Below are 24,245 nucleotides of genomic sequence, written 5' to 3'. Positions count from 1 at the left end.
CTTTTCGGACTTCAGCAGGCTGTAGGTATCAATCTGAGAAATCTGAGAGACAGATCTAGAGGAGTGAACGCTATGTGGATGCATCCTTGAGGGACCTAATAAGGTACTTTGAGAAGGTCCCTTAAAAAGGTTCCTCAGAGCACTTTCAAATGGAAGCACCTCCTAAAGGTTCCTCCAGGATCTTTACAGGTTCAGCAGTGTAGGCCTGCCTTTACCGTGGATGACCCCACTCTTAGTGCTGTTAGCAGAAGCACAGCTCTGCCCTGCTGCTGTGCACTCGGCCCGTGTTGAGGGTGGGACAGGGAGGGAGGGGACAGGGAGAGAGGGAGGGAGGGTAAGAGGGAGGGAGGGAGTAAACTTTCTCTGAGCTCTCCCTTTAATGAGCCGTCCTCCTCCACCTCCTCCACCATACCCTTCACTCGCAATGCTGAACATGAACTCAGCTCCACAGACTCTCCACTCATGCCTTTAGGAGCCTTTTAGCTGTGAGGGACCTTTTTTCTGCACCTTGTGTGAGAGTGTTTTCTACAGGACTCCCACCACCTCTAAAGGTAGGTTTACCTGGTTTACCTGATCGCCTGTCTCCCGCACAGTGCCTTGGGGGTTGGATGGGGTGCTTTTCAGCTTGCTGTAACCTAGATCACAGTATGCGCTTTTCTTAGTTTACTGAATTTCCAGCTTGTGGGGTTTCCACACCTCTCCCACTTACCTGAGTAAAGGAGACCCAGACTTCTTTTATTTATTATTTTTATTTATTTATTTATTTTTAAACAGTTTCAGGTGTGTTTGGCTTCATTAAAGCTGCAGAATTAGAATCATTTCAGCTGTTTTTCTGGGTTTGAGTGAATCTATTAGTTTATCTGGGGGAGAAACTGGATTTATGAGCCCTGTGCTCTCTGAGACCGCTGGTGGTATGAAGCCCCGCCCCCCCTGCGCTAGTATTGGCTTGTGGTTCCAACTCTGTTTTGCAGCTAGTGAGTGACCAGCCAATCCTGACGCGAGAGGGTGGGGTTTGTTGGAATACGGGTGGGAAAATAAAACCCTGAACGCCCGCTGTTGGGCTACTAGTATGGACTTGAACCACTCGCCTGAAGCGGTTCCTGCAGTGATCCAGGCTTCTTCCAGCTTTAGCCTTCCTTAGAAGCCCATTCCCGACACAATAACCCAAAAAAGTACTTCTTTTACTTACTTCATTACTGCCACAATTGCCAAAAGTAATTATTTTGCAAAATGTTCTGATTCATTTGGAGGACCCGGTCATCATTTGGGGCACTTTCTGGTTATTTGGAGATACTAAGCCTTTGAGCTGCTTTCTCAGTATTCTGAGGTTCTAAGCTATAATACTATAGATACTTTGTAAATTTTAAGATAGAGTCAATTTTTTGATTACTCATAACAACTATCAACTATCTTAACTCTCATTGAGATAGTATCTCAAAATAACAAGAGTCATTTTCTGAGATAGTATCTCAAAAGTGAAAAAAGTAATTTTTCTGAGATGCTTTCACAATATTTTGAGATACTGAGTCATTTTTCTAGAGATTTTCTTGTTATTTTTAGATACTCCATTAGAATTTGAGATGGTTTCTCATTATTCTGAGATATTAAGTCATTTTTCTGAGATGCTTTCTCTGTATTCTGAGATACTAAGCTACTGTTTTTAGATGCTTTGTAATTTTCAACATTTTGAGATACTCATTATGTTGATACTGTTTTATGTTGATAGTTTTTTTTAAGATCATTTTAAGGTGTAAAGTCCTTCTTTTGAGATGCTTTATTGTTTTGTTGAGATACTAAGTCATTTCCTGAGATAATCTCAAAATAGCAAGAGTCGTTTTCTGAGATAGTATCTCAAAATTGAGAAAACAAGTAATTTTTCTGAGATGTTTCCTTGTTTTTAGATACTCCGCTATAATTTAAGATGCTTTCTTGTCATTTTGAGATACTAAGTCACTTTTCTGAGATGCTTTAAGACATCTTGTAATTTTGAGATACTAGGTCGTTTTTCAGAGGTTTCCTCATTATTTTGAGATAGAAGGTTATTATTTGAGATGCTTTCACATTATTTTGAGATATTGAGTCATTTTCGGAGACGCTTTCCCGTCATTTTGTGAATTGAGAATTCATTTGTTATGACAGAAAAATCAAATATACCCCGACTGTTAGTGGGAATTGGCTTCTGTTTGGGCTGCTCAAATCATTATCACATGTTTCTGATGGTGATGACAGGCTAGTAATAATTCTAATATTAAAAAAATATATTATTTTTAACCCAGAAAAGGTCAGTGTCCCATTCAGGAGTACTTTGCATTCAGAGTGCACTGGGAATGTAATGAATCGCCCATGGCTCTCAGCATCAGTCAGCTGTAGCTGAAGGTGAACCTGATGAGACTTGTATTGCCTGACAGTGCCAGGAGTTAAACTAGCAGTGTGTGTGAGGTGTCCTGTCAACAGGCAGAGATATGTGTGCAGTGCTGTATATGCAGAAGTGGCCCTGCAGAGACATGTCCTCTCTTTTCCACTTCTCTAATTTGCAGGTCTTGCTTTTCTCTGTTGTTTAGCCGTGTTTACCAGCTTGGGATGGTGTTTACCACATGGAAGCTAGGCATGGGAGCTTTTCCTTCTAACTATACGAGCTCTGATGTTGTTCGGTGGATGATGCTCATGGTTACTTTTTGAAGCCGTTGCAGAAGATGATAAAGATGCTGGATAAATGAAAAGCGAAGCAAATACATGGTTCCACTGTAAATGGCATCTCCGAGTGACTCACATGCTTTAGTTATGCAGTGGATAAACTACGCCCTGCATAGGGAGATTTATGTGGTTTAACAAGATGACTCTGCAGATGACCACTTTGAGAACCGTCACCAAGGAGAGGAGAACACACATTCTGGTCATTTAAGCCTTCGCCAAATCAGTGCATGAACACAAATCTGTAACTATTGAAGAGACATTACTTAACTCATCAATTACATTTTGGTCACTAAAATGCAGAGCCTGTTGGTCAGGTGACCACCTGCCTTGGAGATCTTGGTGTTGTGAAAGTCAATACTGTGAGATGCCAAGTACTTTTTTTTCCAATACTGTGTCATTTCTTGAGATTCCAAATCATTACATTGCAATTCTAATTCAATACTGCAAGGGTCCAAGTCGATACTGTGAAATTCCAAGTCAGTATTTAAGATTCCAAGTCATTACTGTGAGAGTCCAAGTCAATATTGAAAGGGTCCAAGTCATTACTGTAAGAGTCCAAGTCAATATTGAAAGGGTCCAAGTCATTACTGTAAGATTCCAAGTCATTACTGTGAGAGTCCAAGTCAATGCTGTGAGAGTCCAAGTCATTACTGTGAGAGTCCAAGTCAATGCTGTGAGAGTCCAAGTCATTACTGTAAGAGTCCAAGTCATTACTGTGAGAGTCCAAGTCATTACTGTGAGAGTCCAAGTCAATATTGAAAGGGTCCAAGTCATTACTGTGAGAGTCCAAGTCATTACTGTAAGAGTCCAAGTCATTACTGAGAGATTCCAAGTCATTACTGTAAGAGTCCAAGTCAGTATTTAAGAGTCCAAGTCATTACTGTAAGAGTCCAAGTCAGTATTGTAAGAGTCCAAGTCAATACTGTGAGAGTCCAAGTCAATACTGTGAGATTCCAAGTCATTACTGTAAGATTCCAAGTCAGTATTTAAGATTCCGAAGCATTACTGTAAGAGTACAAGTCAATACTGTGAGATTTTAAGTCATTGCTGTAAGAGTCCAAGTCAGTATTTAAGAGTCCAAGTCATTACTGTAAGAGTCCAAGTCAGTATTGTAAGAGTCCAAGTCAATACTGTGAGAGTCCAAGTCAATACTGTGAGTCCAAGTCAATACTGTGAGTCCAAGTCAATACTGTGAGATTCCAAGTCATTACTGTAAGATTCCAAGTCAGTATTTAAGATTCCGAAGCATTACTGTAAGAGTACAAGTCAATACTTTGAGATTTTAAGTCAATACTGTGAGATTCCAAGTCATTACTGAGAGATTCCAAGTCATTACTGTAAGAGTCCAAGTCAGTATTTAAGAGTCCAAGTCATTACTGTAAGAGTCCAAGTCAGTATTGTAAGAGTCCAAGTCAATACTGTGAGAGTCCAAGTCAATACTGTGAGATTCCAAGTCATTACTGTAAGATTCCAAGTCATTACTGTAAGATTCCAAGTCAGTATTTAAGATTCCGAAGCATTACTGTAAGAGTACAAGTCAATACTGTGAGATTTTAAGTCATTGCTGTAAGAGTCCAAGTCAGTATTTAAGAGTCCAAGTCATTACTGTAAGAGTCCAAGTCAGTATTGTAAGAGTCCAAGTCAATACTGTGAGAGTCCAAGTCAATACTGTGAGTCCAAGTCAATATTTAAGATTCCAAGTCATTACTGTGAGTCCAAGTCAATACTGTGAGATTCCAAGTCATTATTTAAGATTCCGAAGCATTACTGTAAGAGTACAAGTCAATACTTTGAGATTTTAAGTCAATACTGTGAGATTCCAAGTCAATACTGTGAGATTCCAAGTCAATACTGAGAGATTCCAAGACAGTATTGTAAGATTCCAAGTCATTACTGTGAGTCCAAGTCAATACTGTGAGATTCCAAGTCATTACTGTAAGATTCCAAGTCATTACTGTAAGATTCCAAGACAGTATTTAAGTTTCCGATGCATTACTGTGAGTCCAAGTCAATACTGTAAAATTCTAAGTCAGTATTTAAAATTCCAAGTCATTACTGTGAGAGTCCAAGTCAATACTGTGAGAGTCCAAGTCAATACTGTGAGAGTCCAAGTCAGTATTTAAGAGTCCAAGTCAGTATTTAAGAGTCCAAGTCAATACTGTGAGATTCCAAGTCAATACTGTGAGATTCCAAGTCAATACTGTGAGATTCCAAGTCAATACTGTGAGATTCCAAGTCAATACTGTGAGATTCCAAGTCAGTATTTAAGTTTCCGAAGCATTACTGTGAGAGTCCAAGTCAATACTGTGAGAGTCCAAGTCAGTATTTAAGAGTCCAAGTCATTACTGTGAGAGTCCAAGTCAATAATGTGAGAGTCCAAGTCATTACTGTAAGAGTCCAAGTCAGTATTTAAGAGTCCAAGTCATTACTGAGAGATTCCAAGTCATTACTGTAAGATTCCAAGTCAGTATTTAAGAGACCAAGTCATTACTGTAAGAGTCCAAGTCAATACTGTAAGATTCTAAGTCAGTATTTGAGAGTCCAAGTCATTACTGTGAGAGTCCAAGTCAGTATTTGAGAGTCCAAGTCAATACTGTGAGATTTTAAGTCAATACTGTGAGATTTTAAGTCAATACTGTGAGAGTCCAAGTCAGTATTTAAGAGTCCAAGTCAGTATTTAAGAGTCCAAGTCAATACTGGACTCTGTGAGATTCCAAGTCAGTAATGTGAGAGTCCAAGTCAGTATTTAAGAATCCAAGTCAATACTGTAAGATTCTAAGTCAGTATTTAAAATTCCAAGTCAGTATTTAAAATTCCAAGTCAATACTGAGAGAGTCCAAGTCAGTATTTAAGATTCCAAGTCAGTATTTAAGAGTCCAAGTCAATACTGGACTCTGTGAGATTCCAAGTCAGTAATGTGAGAGTCCAAGTCAGTATTTAAAATTCCGAGTCAATACTGTGAGAGTCCAAGTCAGTATTTAAGAGTCCAGGTCAATACTGTGAGATTTTAAGTCAATACTGTGAGTCCAAGTCAATACTGTGAGATTTTAAGTCAATACTGTGAGAGTCCAAGTCAGTATTTAAGAGTCCAAGTAGTATTGTAGAATGTAGTATTGAATGATGACTTTGATACTTTGCTGTATTTCACCCAACCAAACTCTTCACGGCATCACTGCTGTGTTCAGAATTGAGGAGACCTCTTTTAGATGTATAGTAGGCGTAAGTAACGTGTGGTCAGTCATCGCTAATCAGAGGTCAGTCTATGGCAGCTTAGTGCTACTTTGTCGATTACTGGTTAGGAATTTAATCACATAGAATTTTCAGCTTTACCTTCTGGACCTGATTGAGAAGCTTGTCTGCTGACTGAAGGTCATGCACTGGATCTCGCACCTTGTGTAAGGTAGAGTTGCCATTTCATTATATTAATTTTAGCTTTTGCAGGACAGTGCAGGCTTGTTATGAAATAGTATGGTATTAAGCTAATCCAAGCTGAAACAGCCCTCTCTACACTGTCCAATACATTATGGTGCTAAAAGCCAGGGCAGCCAAGCTCATATAGCGTAGTGTGTTCTGCAGATTTCATATTTCTTGTCCATAAAAATAAACTGTGTGTATAACTCAGTTTCCTAACTTTGCTTAAACCATAACAGACATTCATTAACATGCTACTGATCACCGGGACACCATTACAGCCCAATGCTCAGAGCAGGACACCATTACAGCCCAATGCTCAGAGCAGGACACCATTACAGCCCAGTGCTCCGACCAGGACGCCGCTCTAGCCCAATACTCCGACCAGGACGCCGCTCTAGCCCAATGCTCAGAGCAGGACGCCGCTCTAGCCCAATGCTCAGAGCAGGACACCCTTACAGCCCAATGCTCCAACCAGGACGCCGCCATTACAGCCCAATGCTCAGAGCAGGACGCCATTACAGCCCAATGCTCAGAGCAGGACACCATTACAGCCCAATGCACAGTGCAGGACATCGTAACAGCCCAATGGTCCGACCAGGACACCATTACAGCCCAATGCTCAGAGCAGGACGCCGCTCTAGCCCAATGCTCCGACCAGGACGCCGCTCTAGCCCAATGCTCCGAGCAGGACGCCACTCTAGCCCAATGCTCCGAGCAGGACGCCACTCTAGCCCAATGCTCCGAGCAGGACGCCGCTCTAGCCCAGTGCTCAGACCAGGACGCCGCTCTAGCCCAGTGCTCAGACCAGGACACTGCTCTAGCCTAATGCTCAAAGCAGGACACCGCTCTAGCCCAGTGCTCAAAGCAGGACACAGTTCTAGCCCAATGCTCAGAGCAGGACACCGTTAAGTACGTCCTGATGAGTTTTTGTTTTTTTTACACTGGAAAGTGAAATCGAATCTCACACCAAAGTGTAAACAGAATCCGGTCAAAGTGGATCCAGATAGTATGCCAGGTGTAAACAGGCCCTAAGTTTCATAAATATCAGGGAAGTACATCTAAAGCTGTCCACCAAAGATACAGCATATATCCAGATATTTGGGTTCTTATTGATACTTTTGATACATCTGGAAAGACGCCATGCTAGCAAAAACACAAAGGACAAAGTGAACTGAAAAGCTCAAGATTTAGAACAGTACTCACAATCAGGTACAGGGTGAGCACCAGGTCAGTCAGGCAGAAGTACACGGCTTCAAAAGACCAAATAAGACCTACCAAAAATATGGTGTCTAATGAGATGCATCTGCTCAAGTGAGAGACTTGAGCAGGTACCCTGGTTAGAGAGACCTCTACAGACTTGGAGGGGAACTGCTGGGATGGCTGATCTGACAAATGCCCAGTTTCATGTAGCAGAACTGAAATATTAATACTTTGCCTGTATTTTACTCTGAATCGCACTTCTAAACAGCTGTGTCCAGCATGATTGAGGGCTGAAAAATGAAGTTATGCTAGATTGCAGAGTTCTTGATGTTTGGGACAGTTCTGCTCTTGCTATGTCTGCAGTTCTGTTGGCTTGATCCCTCCCCACCTGCCCGTGCCTTCAGTAGAGCAGTTATAAGATAAGGCCTTTGAATGGGTGGTAAGCTCAGTTAAAGTTGATGGAGGTGTTAAAGCATAAGAACTTGAGACACTTTGACAAGAACCAAACTGAGTGTTCTAGACGACTGGGTCAGAACATCTCCAAAACATCAGGCATCAGGTCTTGTGGGATGTTTCTGGTATGCAGTGGTCAGTACCTACCAAAAGTGCTCCAAGGAAGGACAACTGCTGAACCAGCGACAGGGTCATGGATGCTCTAGGCCCATCAATGCTCATGGAAGTCCCACCTCATTTAAAGAATATGCTGCTAATCTTGACCTTGGTGAAAGATACCCCAGGACCCCTTCAGAGGTCTCATGGCATCAATGCCTGGACATTGCATATTAAATATGAGAAGTCTCTGGATGACCCTGAAGATCTTCTGGACTTTGTGGGCGTTTTAGAGAGCATGGTGATTGACAGTGGTGTAACTATGGCAGAATAAACGGCTGGGCTGCTGGATTTCTTCAGTTTTTTAAGCCTTTTCAGGCCAGACTTTTCCAGATTCAAAGTTTGGGCCGACCATCAGAATAATAATAGTATAATTAGTATTTACTTTTTGGGGTTAAGGAGTTAAAGTGGCCTTGAGGGCAAGTCACCAAGGGCTTATTATAAACAGTAATGGGGGTATTTAGGTATTTAGGATGGAAACACAGCTTATACAATAATTACTAAACATTCAATCCAACACAGCTGTCAGTAATCTGTAATCAACACAATCGAGACATACCCACAATCGAGAAGACGGGCTGTTCATAGGAAATCAATACCAGAAATAACACGACTCTGTTATTCACAGAGAAGACATACTTGGCAAGACTTCACAAACAACTGAAGGAATCTGGGAAGGATATATATATTTATATATATACAGTGGTGCTGATGAGAACCCAGCATGTGGGAAATGATAACCAGGTGCTGGTGGTTAGCAGCCAGCAAGGCTGACCACTGATAGGCCGCTTTGCAGGAGGGCGTAGGCGAGGGTGTGACCGTTACATTGGTTTGGGGGAATCTGGTCATTGGCTTACTTCTTATTTAGCTAAGTGTTATTTACGTGGATATGTTTATAGCTGATGTCACGAAGCCCCAAATGCACTGATTTCCAACTGTAGAGCTGGAAATAGTATATGAGCATATCTCAGTGTAAATAGTGTAAATATTGACTGTATTTATATTAGTGTTAATGCATTGATATTAATATTTAACATTGGTTCATCCTAGCCTACACAGTGCTGTGAAAAAGTATTCACCCCTCAGCTTTCCTCTAATTTTGTGCATTTGTTAAACTAAATGGTTTCGGATCCTCATATAGATTGTAATATAAGACAGGGAGAGGATGAGGGACCTCAACTCACAGTTTTTAAATGTTTAATCATTTCGTTCATTGTAGGAAATTGCAACATCTGCCCATCTACCATGTGGAATAATAATTGTCCACTAAACCAGTAACAACAGCTGCAACCAAACCTCCACTTCCTCAAAGCAGAGGTCAGTCTTTTTATATTGCTGTGAAGGAATCTGGGTCTGCTGACTATTTGCACAGTTGCTTTAATTCAGCCAGAGCATCTCAACAGGGTTCAAGTCAGGACTTTGACCAAGCCACTCCTGAGCGCAGCAACGATGTTGATCCTCCTCACTGAGGTTGCTGGAAATGTCTCAAGCCCGTCTAAATGTTCTCCTAAGCTTTAGCAACTTCTTGCCGGTTGTAAAAAAGGAAAAATATAGGCTAGCCTAGTCTTGCCGGACCTCCATTGGCTGAATTAAACGGCCAATGGCATTTCAGCAGTGTTTGGGCCCAGGATCTGCTCTTTATTGTGGTATAAGGTATGACCTGTATTCTGTTTCCTGTAGCATTTCATGTGACCCAGGACCTCATCCTGACCTAGCGCTGTGTTAGCAATACTGGTGAGGCCGGCAGCTGGTGTGGTAGCAATGCTAACGCCGCGATAGCAATGTCACTGCCGCGGTATAGATGCTACACAAGGCCAGCTGTTGCTGTGGATAGTGATGCTGGGCACGGCAGGTGGTTGCCACGGTGATGATGCTGGGTGAGGTTGGCAGTCGCAACAGTAGCGCTGCAATGCTAACACCATGACAGTGTTGCTGGGCAAGGGCAGCGGTCCTCAAGCCTGGGTGTATCTAGATTAATTGATCCTAATTATCAATGACATTTCAACTGAAACTAGTTGGTTGAGTAATTTAGACCAATCAGCCATAACATTAAAACCAAGTGAAGTCAGTAACATTGATCATCTGATTCCAGCGGCTCCTGTGACGGGGTGAAGATATTAGGCATTAAGTGAAAAGTCGAAAAGTTGAAGATGATGAAGAAGGTGCTGAAGCAGGAAAAATTGTCAAGCTTAAGAATCTGAGACACTTTGATGAGGACCAAACTGTGAGGTTCTAGACAACTGGGTCAGAACATCTCCAAAACATCAGCAAGCAGATATTGTGGGATGTTTCTGGTATGCAGTGGTCAGTACCTACCAAAAATGCTCCAAGGAAGGACAACCGCTTAACCAGCGACAGGGTCATGGGTGCTCAAGGTCCATCGATGCTCATGGAAGTCCCACCTCATTTAAAGGATCTGCTGCTAATGTTGCTAGAATCTCAGTGCCAGATGCCACAGGACCCCTTCAGAGGTCTTCTGGAAGCCATGCCTGGACAGGTCAGAGCTGTTTTTGTGGCACGAGGGGGACCTACACAGTATTAGGCAATATTAGGTTTTAATGTTATGGCTGATCAATAGATTTGTCAAGAATTTCAGGGAATGAAGGTGCTGATTGAAGCTCAGGCTCACCCCCGCCCCCAAGCAAGTAGACACATTTCTAAGGATTTACCACACAAAAACATCCATCCATCCATCCATCATCCATCCACATCTCCATGCCCTAGTCCCACTTTGACTCTGGGAAACGTGATCCACGTGGGCCCCATTTCGCTTCATATCCTGAGTGGTGTTTTGTTAACAACCGGCAGCTTGGCGTGTCCGTGCGGTGCAAGTGTTTGCCTTTGTTGCAAATGAAATGAGGAATGCACGGGAGTGTTTGAAGGTATTTGGGTGGTAATATTTCAGGAGATTATCAGCACGCTAATCACACAATGCCCCAAAGCTGTTGCTACTCAGTGACACGAGAAGATCGCTACATGACCCAGGAAATGGGTTGAGATTAGTGTACGGACATTCACGCTCCCTGGGTTTCTCACCCAGGCGTTCACACTCCTCCTTGTACATTTTGGTCCAAAGACCTTTGCCACTTTTATTTATACAAAGACCACAGCCCATTTTTGGTTCTCTAAAGCAGTGGTCCTCAACCCTGGTCCTGGGGGCCCCACTGTCCAGCACATCCAGTGCTCCAGGGTTTGGAGATCACCAGGCATTGGGCGTCAAGAACTTCAACTAGTGACTCTGAGACACTATGAGACAAGGACCAAACTGTGATGTTCTAGACAATGACTGGGTCAGAACATCTCCAGAACATCTCCAAGCAGGTATGCAGTGGGCAGTACCTACCAAAAGTGCTCCAAGGAAGGGCATTCGGTGAACCGATGAACCAGCGGGAGGGTAATGGGCAAGACCAAGACCATTGATGCTAATGGAGGCCCCAACTCAGTTCCACCATATCTTCTAAAGGTTTTACGGTGGTCTTAAGACTAGCTGGGGTTCTGCTTAGAGGAGTCCATAGCTGCTGGCTATTGTTGGGATGAAGTTTGATATATGATATATTTTTAAATTGATTAAATTCTGAAATTTAACTACATTATTCTGATGGAATATTTTGCTGAACTGATTGGACTTTACAAATATATTAATATTTGTAATAATTGCACCAATGCAGTTAAGTTAAGGCAGTCATACAGAAGTGTACTTCACATGTTACCATGTTTTAGCTGTGGTTTAACATCAAAAATAACCTTACTGTGCACTGTTCCACTCAAAGCTAGACTCGATACTGTACATCTACACCAGCAGAGCTTTAGCTAATCTAATCAGATACCACTGTTTTGACAGCTCATCTCTCTCGTCTGGCACAGAGAACCCCTGTTCTCAAAGCCATGCCTTCAGTCAGTGTCTGTGTCCATTGTGTAGGCCTGCTCACTTGCATGCCATTCAGAAGCACAGCTGAATGAGGCATGAAAGACCTGCAGGTGCAACCATAGATTTTCACACCTACTGTAAAGCAATACCCCAAATATGCTCTTTGTGACAAGCTGAGACAACATCCTGTTCCTGCCCCGCTGAAGTCCTTATCTTATCTACGGATATGTCTTTAGTCTCAGGGGAACAATGCTCCGGCCTGTGTGCAAGTTCAGACACTTTCTGGGGCAGATCGAGTTCCACTTTTAACATTGAGTCGCCAACGTAGGCGGCCGTCTGCTGACCGTCTCAGTGGACTCTCAGAATGAAGAGTTATCAGGATCTGCTGAGGGCTGTTCGACCTTCCAGTACTCAGAGAGAACACGTCCACAGCCGGGAAAATCCAACTAGTGGTTTGTGTGATTATGAAATTAGTGAGTTTCTGAGACTACAACAGAGGGATTGTTCAGGCTGGCTGTGTTCTAGGTACTGGATACCAGAGCACTGCAGTGAGAGGGTTCAGCGTCTGATGAACTGGAGAAAGCTCTTTGTTCTAAAGAGGGAACTGGCTCAAATCCACTGCTGGACCTGTGCTGGGGTAGAGATTAAATAGTAGAATTTAAAAAATGTTTAATTAAAGGAAGTTTAGTGACCTTTGAGTTAGTTATTATTATTATTATATCATTAGTTGTTTTTTGCTAGATCTTAATAGTACTTTATAACAACAACAACAACAACAACAATAATAATAATAATAATAATAATAATAATAACAACATTTATTTGGTAAATAAATTATTATAAATTTTTACAAAAACATTCAGAATTATTATAAGTTGTGTTTAGTACTGTTGTTGCTTTTATGGTCAATTTATAATATTTTACACATTTTAGCTTAAGCAGTAATAGTAAAGTCATACATACATGCATACATACATTTGTATGACAAAAAATATCATTTATTACAAAATATATTATATATAAATATGTATTATATGTTATGGACAATGTTTTGCAATTGATTTTGTATTGTTAGTATTTATTATTATTATTATTATTATTATTATTTACAAACATTCAGAATTATTAATTATTATAACTTATGTTTGCTATTAATTTTTGTTGTTGCTATTAATCTAAGATGATTTACTTAATACTTAAATACTCAACATCTTAAACTAAAGTTAATATTCTTACAACATTAAAATAAAATGCATTTGTATGACAATAAAAACAATTATTATAAAATATACATAAACATGTTTTATATTTATATATTTATATTTATGGATAATGTTTTGTGACTATCATTATTATAGTTGTTATTAGTAGTAGTGTTATAAAATTATTATTATTATTATTATTATTATTATTATTACTACTATTAACCACATTTGCCACTATATAATCTAATCTAATCTAATCTAGCACCATTATTGTTTATATATTTTTGTTCCTACATATTTTATGTATTTTATTTTCATTATCATAATAATAATTATGAGTATTATTATTACTAATAATATTAGCAACCATCATTAGTGCAAAAATATTATTCATAATTATAACAACTACTAGATATGTTTATTTGTATTATTAATATTATTGTAATTCTAAGTACTGCATAGGTTTTAATTTTCTATAGAACAACATTACAGCCACAATATTATGATTAGTATTATTTAAATATTAAATATATTGTCCATATTGATAATAATAATAATGATGAAAGTATTGTTATTATTTTAATGATGGTAAATTGGACGGTCCTCTGATTTTCTGTCCTTTAAGGAAGGAGCAGTGAAAGATAAACTCCAACTGACAATTACTTTTCCACCCCATGAGAACACACCACTCCTCCCAGGCCCTTTAGTCTTTTTGGCCACTGTCCCATACACACACACACACACACACGCCTGCACAAGTAAATTCCTCTTTATTAGGTTTCCCTTTGGGGTCTCCCAGCTACGTCCTTTTGTTTTGATCCCATTCTCCAACACAAACTCCAGCTCTCTGCCAGCAGGAACGCTGGAGTCTCCCAGGTATCGGCCTCCACTTGGCTTGGGTTTCAGCTCTGTAGTTGGGGGGGAACCTAATGTAGAGGAACCCTCAGCAGGGCTCTGGGTTGATGTAATGACAGGTGTTTGGCAAATGAGGAAAGTAGTTTCCTATGTGCAGAGGGCAGAGCTCTGGCTCAGTGCTAATGCACAGCACTTCTGTAGACAGGCAGGAAAGCATGTGTCTCAGCATGTTCTCCCACAGTCTGGCCCTCTCTGTCTGCTCCTGTTCATATGGCTGTATTACTGTGGAGTCTGCTCTCGGGATATGTCATGGTAAGGTTTTATAAGAAGCTGCAGAGAAGAGGTTCCTAATGGTGTGAGATGTTAGTACAGCAGAAAGTGTGTTCAATAGTATTAACCCCTCGAGCCCTGGGCTTATTTTTGAGTTATACCTTCAGATCTATTAGTAAGTAACTGTATTTAGTACCTGCTAATTATTTCATAACTTCAATAAATTATTTACTATCGAATTATTCAATAGCTTTCATAAATTATTTAGTATCTAATTATCCAATAACTTCAATGAATCATTTAGTTCCTGCTAATTATTCGGAAACTTCAATAAATTATTTAGTTTTAATTTTGCAATAAATTCAATGAATTATTTAGTATCTAATTATGCAATAATAAATGATTTGGTATGTAATTATTCAATAACATCAGTAAATTATTTAGTACTCAAATATTCAATAACTCCAATTAATTAAGTATCTAACAATGCAATAACTTCAATGAATTATTTAGTTCCTGCTAATTATTCAATAACTTCAATCAATTATTTAGTATTTAATTATGCAATAACGTATTATCAGATAATGTATGCATTATTAGATAATATATAATTATATAAATAACAATAACAATAAATTATTTAGTACTGGTTAATTATTCAATTACATTAATAAACTATTTAGTACTTGCTAATTATGCAATAACTTCAATTTATTTCTAACTTTAATAACTTCAATTTATTTAGTATCTAATTATTAAGTAAATTTAATTAATTATTTAATTATAATATTAATTATGCAATAACGTCAATATATTATTTAGTTACTACTATCAATAATTAACTCTTAGGTACTAGAAATCTTTCTCTAACTGTTAATTATTTGGAAACTACTGTACATTATTTGATAACTGCTATAAATTCAGTATAAATTAATAAGTAAGTATTATGACTAATTCAGCATAATCCACATAAGTATTTAGTAACAACTACAATAGATTATGTCGTAAATACTATAACATTCACTAGCTACTATAAATGATTTAGTAATGGCTATTTATTCAGTAACTACAAAAACTGGATTAACTCTTTGATACCCTTGATTTCAGAAGAAATGATGAATGAGCAGGTGTCCCAATACTTTTGTCCATATAGTGCATCATGTATTAGGAGTGGTTTCTAATATTGCTGAGTTATCCTTTGTGTAATATACTCCCTGTTGACTCGCTGCAGCTCCTCCCGTCTTCTTTCCAGTAACACCTTTAGGTTCCTCTGCCAGTAACTGTTCTACTGAAGCTTTACGACTTGACAGGAACACAAGAGCTTACTCAGTGTGGGTTCTTTTTCCATCTCTTTTTTTGGATTATCCCTTCAAGGCCTATTTTGAGTCTCAGAAGAGCAACAGTTCACAGTAGCAGATTCTTCTTCTGCAGCTGCCAGCAGCTCTTTACCTGTCCTCCCCTCAGAACAGAGCAGCTGTCCTCTTCTCAACCCCTTCATTAACATCACAAGGGTACAGTCAGCCTTAGACAGTGAGCTGCTCCTTTGTGTTCACCCCAAGTTGGGATCACTGGTAGACAGAGCAGTCACCCTTAATCATGCTTGACCATCGGGTGACCAGGCTGAGGTCGAGACACTGGTTTGGGGTGGTGCAGAATGATCTGGGACATACCTCTCATAACTGAGATAACAGGAGCCTAATTCGAAGGCTTGTGTCCCAACAGTGCAGTGGGTTTGGGAATTGGAGAAGCTGTCAGTTCGGAGGGGAGCTGAGGTGTGGTGCGTGTTTCAGAAGTGTGGTACTGAGAGTTATCTTCACTGGCATTGATTGAATGCTGCCTAGAATACATGGAGATTGTTGTAAAGAGCTGAAGACATTGGCCTAATTCACCAAAGGTCACTGATCTCTCAGGGATTACTCAGAGGGATCTCTGGTTACTTTTCTTTTCAGTCAAAGTGGCTCAGTGTATCTGCTGAACCTGTCACACAAGATATGACCCTACAGTGCTGTAAAAAGGTATTCCTGATGTCCTGATCAGATGAGATTTGGCGTTCTCAGGGGGTATGGCCAAAAGCGAAACCAATGCCAAGAACTAAAGTACAGATAATTTATATTTCAAGGCAGTCTTCCATCCAAGAACTAACCAGGCCTGACCATACTTAGCAACTGAGATCAGACATGAATGGACGTTTAGAACTAGAGTACCAATAACTCATATTCCAAGGTGGTCTCCCATCCAAGAACTAATAACCAGACCCAACCATACTTAGCTTCTGAGATCAGACATGAATGGGTGTTCTCAAGTGGCATTTAGAACTAGAGTACCAATAACTCATATTCCAAGGTGGTCTCCCATCCAAGAACTAATAACCAGACCCAACCAAACTTAGCTTCTGAGATCAGACATAATTGGGTGTTCTCAAGTGGCATTTAGAACTAGAGTACGATAATTACTATTCCAAGGCAGTCTCCCATCCAAGAACTAATAACCAGACCCAACCATACTTAGCTTCTGAGATCAGACATGAATGGGTGTTCTCAAGTGGCATTTAGAACTAGAGTACCAATAACTCATATTCCAAGGTGGTCTCCCATCCAAGAACTAATAACCAGACCCAACCATACTTAGCTTCCGAGATCAGACATGAATGGGTGTTCTCAAGTGGCATTTAGAACTAGAGTACCAATAACTCATATTCCAAGGTGGTCTCCCATCCAAGAACTAATAACCAGACCCAACCATACTTAGCTTCCGAGATCAGACATGAATGGGTGTTCTCAAGTGGCATTTAGAACTAGAGTACCAATAACTCATATTCCAAGGTGGTCTCCCATCCAAGAACTAATAACCAGACCCAACCATACTTAGCTTCTGAGATCAGACATGAGTGGGTGTTCTCAAGTGGCATTTAGAACTAGAGTACTGGTAATTCCTATTCCAAGGCAGTCTCCCATCCAAGAACTAACCAGCCCGACCATATGTAGCTTCCAAGATCAGACGTGAATGGGTGTTCTCAAGCGATGTTTAGAACAAGAGTACCGATAATTCACATTCTAAGGTGACCTCCCATCCAAGAACTGATAACCAGGCCCAACCATACTTAGCTTTCGAGATCAAACATGAATGGCTGTTCTCAGTTATCAGTTCATTCAACTGATAATTCATCGGGATATACTGTGGAGGAACCTCTCAAGGTGCTTTGAGGAACCTTCAAGAACCTTTCTTCTAAGGGCTTGAGGAACCCTTTAAGAATCATAATGGTTCATTGAGTTATTGAGTCATGCTTTTATACAGAACCACTGTTTTACTGCTTTTAGAATACGACAGTGACCTGACCTTATTTGTTCTTCCTAGGTCTTGACAAGGCCAAGAGAACAACTGGCGAACAAACCTCGTCGTCTCTGCCCATTTCTCCAAGATGTTCCGAACACCCATCATCACCACCTGTGTCGGTGAGGCCCTTGTTTTTGACTCTGTGTGCTTAGACTGATTTATAGAGCATTACTAGACAAGATGGTACCGTATAGACCTATACTATGTCCAAATATTTGTGGACACCCCTTCGCATAAACGCATTTAGCTACTTTAAGTTGCCCATTAATTGCTGACACAGATGGGCAAATGCACACACAGTCAGAGTGAAGTATTGCCAATAGAATAGGACTCTCTCTAGCAGATAAACATGAACGCTTTGGCACCAGGCCTAATGCCAGGCGTGGGCTAGAGGGGTGGATGGAGCTCAGTCCAAAACTTTTGGGATCAATCAAATTCTCACAGCAGGGCTTCTCCAACTTCTATTAGAAAGTATTTTTCTTCTCTGGACAGTAGAAACGGGTCCTCTGAAGATACAAAGAATAAGCAGGTGTCCCAATACTTTTGTCCTTAGAGTAAATATCTGCAGTAATGCTCATGTCCCTTTTCCTACAGCGTTCCTTCTGATCTGTAGCGGTGAGGGTAAACCCAATGGAAAGAACAAGAAGACGAAACAAGGTACACTCAAACAGCGACTATTCCTTATATCATATAGTCATGTATAGGTGTTTTAGTGATACTACTGGTCAAAAGTTTTAGAACGCCTCCAATTTTATCCAGGTTCTATTGACATTTACATTTTTCAAGTCCAGTGAATGACCTGAAATTGTACAAAGTCCAGTGACCTCTAATGGTTCTAAGGTAAGCAGTGAACTGACAGGGATGCTGAGGTAGAGCTCTTTCCTTTAGAGAAACTCCAGATGAAGCCAGAGTGTGGTGAGGACCATCTCCTACACCATCAGAAGACTCCTAGAAACTGGAGCAAACTGAAGAGGTCTGGTACAGGAAGAGTCCTGACCCACGCAAATCCACAACAGCACCAGAAGACCAGACCAGTTCCTGAGGGTCATTAAAACAGCTTGTGTGATCGGCCAGGTCTCAGTTTCAGCTGGGAAGAAAAGCCTGTAGGTAGAGTGGCAGAAAAACGTCATTGCCAAGATGCCAGAATAAGAAAAGCAGGCTTGGGCCTGGTCGAATGCAGCACTGCCAGTGGTGTTCTAAAACTTTTGACCCGTAGTGTACATGTGTAGTGTAGACCTCTATGTGGTGTGTAATCCAGCTGTTTTGACCCTATTTTGCAGTTGTGCCGGATATCGAGTGTGACGTACGGGCAGGAAAGATCAGCTACCCTGAGTTTATCGTAAGGTGTCCCGCTAGCTGCCGGGAGACCAAGCAAAGGGTGTATGGCACAGGGGTCTTTGCCTCCATATCCAGCATCTGCAATGCTGCCATCCACAGGTACTGCCAATACTGCACTGAAATTCTAATTAAATATATATAATAAATTATCTATAATAAATATAATTAAATATATAATTAAATAAGTTTCTGTTAGATAACTTTTTCAGATGTACAAATACTTTGTTACTTTACTTAAGTAGAAATGTTGGTTTTCTAAACTTTACTGGAGTAATTATTTATTTTTCAGTGACTTTTTATTTCTACTTTTTACATTTTCACCCAATTATCTGAACTTTCTCCTCCTTACATTTTTAAAACAGCCTCGTTACTCCTATTTCATTTCCCTTTGTTTTCATTCCGGCTCGTCATCAATAAAAACCCTCTCCAGATAAATCTCGTGAAGGGGTCAATTTGATTGTGGTTGGATGAGAATAAACAGAAAGCTTATTGATCACACGCCTCTGAAGTCTGACTTTCTGCAGCTTTACAGAACTTCTAGACAACGACTCCTCATATTTTCCTCCATGAAGCTCATGTTGATGCTCAGTAGAGCACAGAGACGCTCCTTTAATAGAGCTGATATTACTGAAATGCTTCATTTTCAATGGGCAGATCTGCAGCTGAAACAGGAGCCTAGTGCAGCCCAACATTTTTAACATCAACATTTTAATAGATCATTCTCCTCATTATGGCTTTTAGAGAAATGGGTTTGGGGGAGGGGGGGGGGGGGGGGGGTAGTGCACTATAGACCCCTGTGGTGCGGCCTAAGCTTTTGGCCTTTGTTTTCCTTCCATTACTTTTACTTTTCTACTTGAAGTTGTTCTGAAACCAGTACTTTTACACTTACTGGAGTAAAAAGCTTCAGTTGATACTTCAGCTTCTATAGAAGTCTGTTAAACCCTCGTATCTCCACTCACTTCTACCAGAATGATGCATGTGAAGACTGTTGACACCTTTGCTGGGAGGGTGAGGACTGACACATGCCTCCTCTAACAAAAGCTCTAATGCATTGGCTAGTTGAGAGCCAGGCCAATTGTGCTCTCCCAGGCTCTGGCTGCTGATGACTCGGGAATCGACCCAGTGATACTGCGGTCATTAGATAGCTAGTCTAAGTTATATGGGCAGCAACTTAGTCCTGGACCACTCAGAGACCCAAGGTCATTAGATAACTAGTCTGAAATCGTTCAGGGAAAACGGAGGAAGTACTTGAGCCTCTTGTTTTTTGTAAGAAATGATGATATTGATGAGGTTATACCGAACTACAGGAGAAAGTGATGAGAGCAAATGTGACAATTTAGCCCACCGATGGGGTTGGTTGGTTGTAACGGTCTCTAAAACGTCTGGTAGATCACAATTAATTTGGTACAGTCCTCAATACTATACAATGAAAGCATACAGTACCTCCACTATGTTTGGAGGCTGTACATTGGCCTGGGTAGCTAACAGTGCTCCATCACAGTCACCAAGAGGAAGGTTCATGTAATATAAGGCTGAACTCTGTGACTTCTACACACAACACAACACAAAAGGCAATTTTACTCATTTATTATTACTAATAATCACAGCAAATAGTGGTGTATGTTTTTAATATGATGATACATCACATGAAAAAAATAGACTGTTCCGTTATTTTCCCCCCAATACTGCGCAGCCCTGCTTGTGGCGCTAGTGGGAAATCCCCAGCCAGAACAAGACGAAAAATCACAATTTTTGTGCGTTATTGAGTCGAACTGTTCATTTAGAGTTGATCAGAGACAGAGGCCTGGTCTAGTGTGCCAATAACTGCCTGGTGGTGTTGCAAAGATAGCCTCCGGGTGAACAGACTTGCCTATGAGGACTACTCCAACATGTTAACTCTATTATTAGCATTAATGCAGAATTCAGAAGACGTGAGCAGTCATAAAATAAATATTAAAAAGTCATGTCAGATTTGACCCCGTTCTCAGTCTGAAATGTAGATCATTACCCCTCTGGCATAAGAAGTGACACATCTACTGTGCTTGTTTCCCTCCAGTGGGGTCATCACTAATATGGGAGGAAAGGTGATTGTGAAGAAGATGGCTGGTCAGGCCGAGTACAAGGGTAGTCTTGCTAACGGTGTGAGGTCGCTGTCCCTCCCCAACTGGAGAGAGTCTTTCACAGTGGAAGGTAACGTGGTTTTTCATGAAAAATATTACAAATATTTGGGGATTTTATTTAATTATATTTAAATGAATGTTTGTATGTTGTATAATTGGCTAATTTGGCTTTAAATGGAAAGGAGAGGGACATGTCTTGGGGGTACTGCTGACCCTGTACAATGCTGATATTGGTGATTTTTGCAAAAGTAATAAACAGAATATTTTTAAAAAGGTGAATCAGGTGAATTAGACAAAACAGACTTACTCAGTTCTTACTTTTCACACTAAGATGGTAGAGAAAGTGCTCTGAGTGATGCTCGCTTAACCATTTCTGAACTGTCTTTGCACCAAGATGCCTTTTTTTAGTGTTTAAGTGGTTTTTTTAACCTTCTGGTTGCATTTCAGTGGGCAAGCCAAAGAAAGGTGTGATCTACCCCTCTACCCTGGACTATACCCCTTCGAAGCCCACCACGGTGAAAACTGGTAAGGCTTTCTTTGTGGCGTCCTGCACAGGGGTTCATATATTCCTCATAATCTAATGGAAGTACATGAGTCTTAATATGCACAATGGGTGTCATTCATCATTTATCTTGGATCCCATTGTCCTCATGACCTGAACCCATCCAAAATAAAAAAATAAAAAAATAAATAAAAAAAGCACAAGAGAAGGCCAGGATCTTCATAAAAACTGCATACGTGGGTTTGTCAGAAGACCTTTTGGTGAACTGTTGGTGAATAAGGTCCACCCAATTATGGCTCAAGGCTTTAAGAAGCAAAGATCTAGCCCTGAAAGTCCCTCGGTTAGTAAACAACGCCAGAGTGCACGAGAAGTCCAACAGTGGACTTTTAAACCTGCAAGCCAAGCCGTCACTGTGAGACATCCCAGACTGTCTCCTAAAAGCAGGCTGATGAATCTGTGCCTCAGGCCGTCTTGGTCCAACAGCGGCGGAATGCAGTTAAACACTGCTCTTACTGTAAAGTTGTTTTTCTCCACCCCCCTCTCGCCGTCTGTCCGTCTGAAGGTCAGAAGGAAGCCAAAGCCTCACCCGTCTCCACGGTGTTGCCAGCCACAGCAGTTCCCGAGCCAATTACAACAACCACCCCGGAGCCAACTACCACCACCACCACCACCCCAACCACAACGCCACCTCCCACAACTCCTTTGACCACGCCTGCCTCCACCACCACCGCCAAGCCACGGGCCGCTGTCCATAAAGTCAGGGATGCAGGTGAGCTTGTGCGTTACCACTGGTATGTATACCCCCCCACCCAGGCTTGTACACTCAACATACAGAGCCTCGGGACTCTCAGGAGGTCAATCGACATTGATTTCGAGGTCGACTGTGCTATTACAATTATTATTACTGGCTTGGTTTGGAGACGTCATGCTGCAACCCCTGACGCACTGTAAGTGAGGTACTGTAGACGTCAGTATTCAGCACCATGTTTGTATGTGAGATGCATGTGCTGGCATGGTTTCACTTTATAAGCCATACAAACTAATTGTAAAGGGAACCCTGGCTGTTAAAACCTGCCTGATAATGCATGTATATGTCCAATACTGTTAAAAACATCCCCACACAATTGCACTACCACCACCATGTTTGAGAGTAGGTGTGGAAACCATCAGTGAAGACCATCAGGGGAGTTTTACTGAAGGGCAGCATTTGTGAGGCAGATTAACTGAGATAAATATTAATAAGGGAGGCTGCATTTGTCATTGTAGGTTTACCTCAGGACTGATGCTGATGCTAGGTTTGTCAGATGTACTGAAACGCTTATGTTCACTGTAAAAACTATGAAGTCAGACCAACTGAAGATGAAGTCCAAAATTCTCCAAACTCACATCTCTAACTTTTGCATCTCAATCTGGTCAACAATCCATGCTGAGCTGAGCCTCAAAAACATCAGTAAATGCAGCTGAAACTGATTAAATACTGTGTAAGAGGTTTAGTCTGTGGCTCCACCCCCTCAATCTGTTTACTGTTAATTCCCATCTTTAGGTTAGTGCACCCCCTATCACATGATGGGAGGCCTTCTTAATCTCAGACTCTTGATCATGGAGGGCTGTTGGTGGTGTTGAAGGGATTAAAACTCATGATCTTCTGACTCTCTAGACTCTCAGCCGGCAGTTAGACAGTCGCTCCACTCTAGAGCTGAGTCTAAGAAAAAGGGGAAGGGAAAGCTCTAGAGAAGGGAAGCTCTAGACCGGCCCTACGGTCTAACTGCTGCTCTTAATCAAGTGTGAGGAGGTCATCAGTTCAAAACCCAGCAAGGGATCAGCGCTACATTGTCAAAAGACTCCCAGTCTGGGGAGGGTGTGAGATGGGGGAGTTCTAACCTGCCGATGGGATTAAACAGTAAACAGATTGAGGGGGGCGGAGCCACAGGCTAAACATTTTGCACAGTATTTAATCAGTTTCAGCTGCAGTTTCAGAGATGCAGTAGATACAAATGTGAGTTAAGAGAAGTACTGTAGCCTTACAAATACTGGCCCAGTTAAGTGTTAGTGTTAGCTAAAGCCGGTGGTTGGGTTGTACATATCGTAGAGGTCAGATTTAAGCCCATTTTGTCATTAAGTCATTTTGGAGCCATTTCTGCATTTTTATTGGTCCATTATTTGACCATTCTGCTTGGTTAATCCACCCTATTTTAATAGTATTAGATGTTTAAACCCTATTAATGCTACATGTCGTAACAGGCAGGGTTCCCTTTAAGGAAATATCATTAAAACAGCCTCTTTTTTTATATTTTCCTGAGATGCACAGAAGCAGGTGGGCTGTTTTTATCTTTACTCTATCTCTAAACCCCCCCCCCTCCCCTTCTCTCTGATTCAGGCAGCAGTCATCCTTACTTTTCCTCGGTGGCTGCAGCAGCCAGCGCAAGTAAGTACAGCTGAATCCTGAAGAGATTCCATAGCAGGTCTCTGCCTTTCATTCTCTGGTCATTCTGGGCCTTCTGGGATTTGGTGTTCCCTTATTATCCTGTTTGATGTTAAGCCATGTGTTTTAGGAGTGACCTTGTATACTTTTATAACAGAGCAATAAATGCCTTTTTGGTCCCTCGCTGTGGATTCTGAAGTGTGTCTGACGTCAAGGATAGTGATTATGGTCTTCAGTAAGCACCGTGGTGCCTTTATTTTTCATTAACTCCGTCTGGAGCAAGACAATCCTCTAAAACACGAAAGCTGTAGCTGTAAACATCTCTAAAAAAAGAAAAAAAAGTAACATACACTTACCGAGCAGTTTATTAGGAACACCTACTGGGCATCTACTCAGTTATGCAATTATCTAATCA

At 40.9% G+C, this 24,245-nt stretch overlaps 1 protein-coding gene across 1 annotated transcript in view; it reads left to right on the top strand.

Moving 5' to 3' along the window:
- The first annotated feature begins 476 nt into the window (after nt 1-476).
- The window catches only part of vit (vitrin), a 48,733-nt gene continuing 24,964 nt past the window's right edge, over nt 477-24,245 (top strand). Inside the window, exons 1-8 of the mRNA XM_072670097.1 lie at nt 477-551; nt 17,470-17,567; nt 18,043-18,105; nt 18,729-18,885; nt 20,843-20,976; nt 21,354-21,431; nt 21,971-22,177; nt 23,786-23,833. Of these exons, the coding sequence (XP_072526198.1) occupies nt 17,534-17,567; nt 18,043-18,105; nt 18,729-18,885; nt 20,843-20,976; nt 21,354-21,431; nt 21,971-22,177; nt 23,786-23,833 (721 nt within the window). The 5' untranslated portion in view covers nt 477-551; nt 17,470-17,533. The remainder of the gene's footprint in view (nt 552-17,469; nt 17,568-18,042; nt 18,106-18,728; nt 18,886-20,842; nt 20,977-21,353; nt 21,432-21,970; nt 22,178-23,785; nt 23,834-24,245) is intronic.

This window comes from Salminus brasiliensis, chromosome 24 (genome assembly GCF_030463535.1).
Source record: "Salminus brasiliensis chromosome 24, fSalBra1.hap2, whole genome shotgun sequence".
NCBI classification, from domain to species: Eukaryota; Metazoa; Chordata; class Actinopteri; order Characiformes; family Bryconidae; genus Salminus; species Salminus brasiliensis.
The sequence above is the reverse complement of the archived record's forward strand: the minus strand, read 5'-3'. Positions and strand labels throughout refer to the sequence as shown.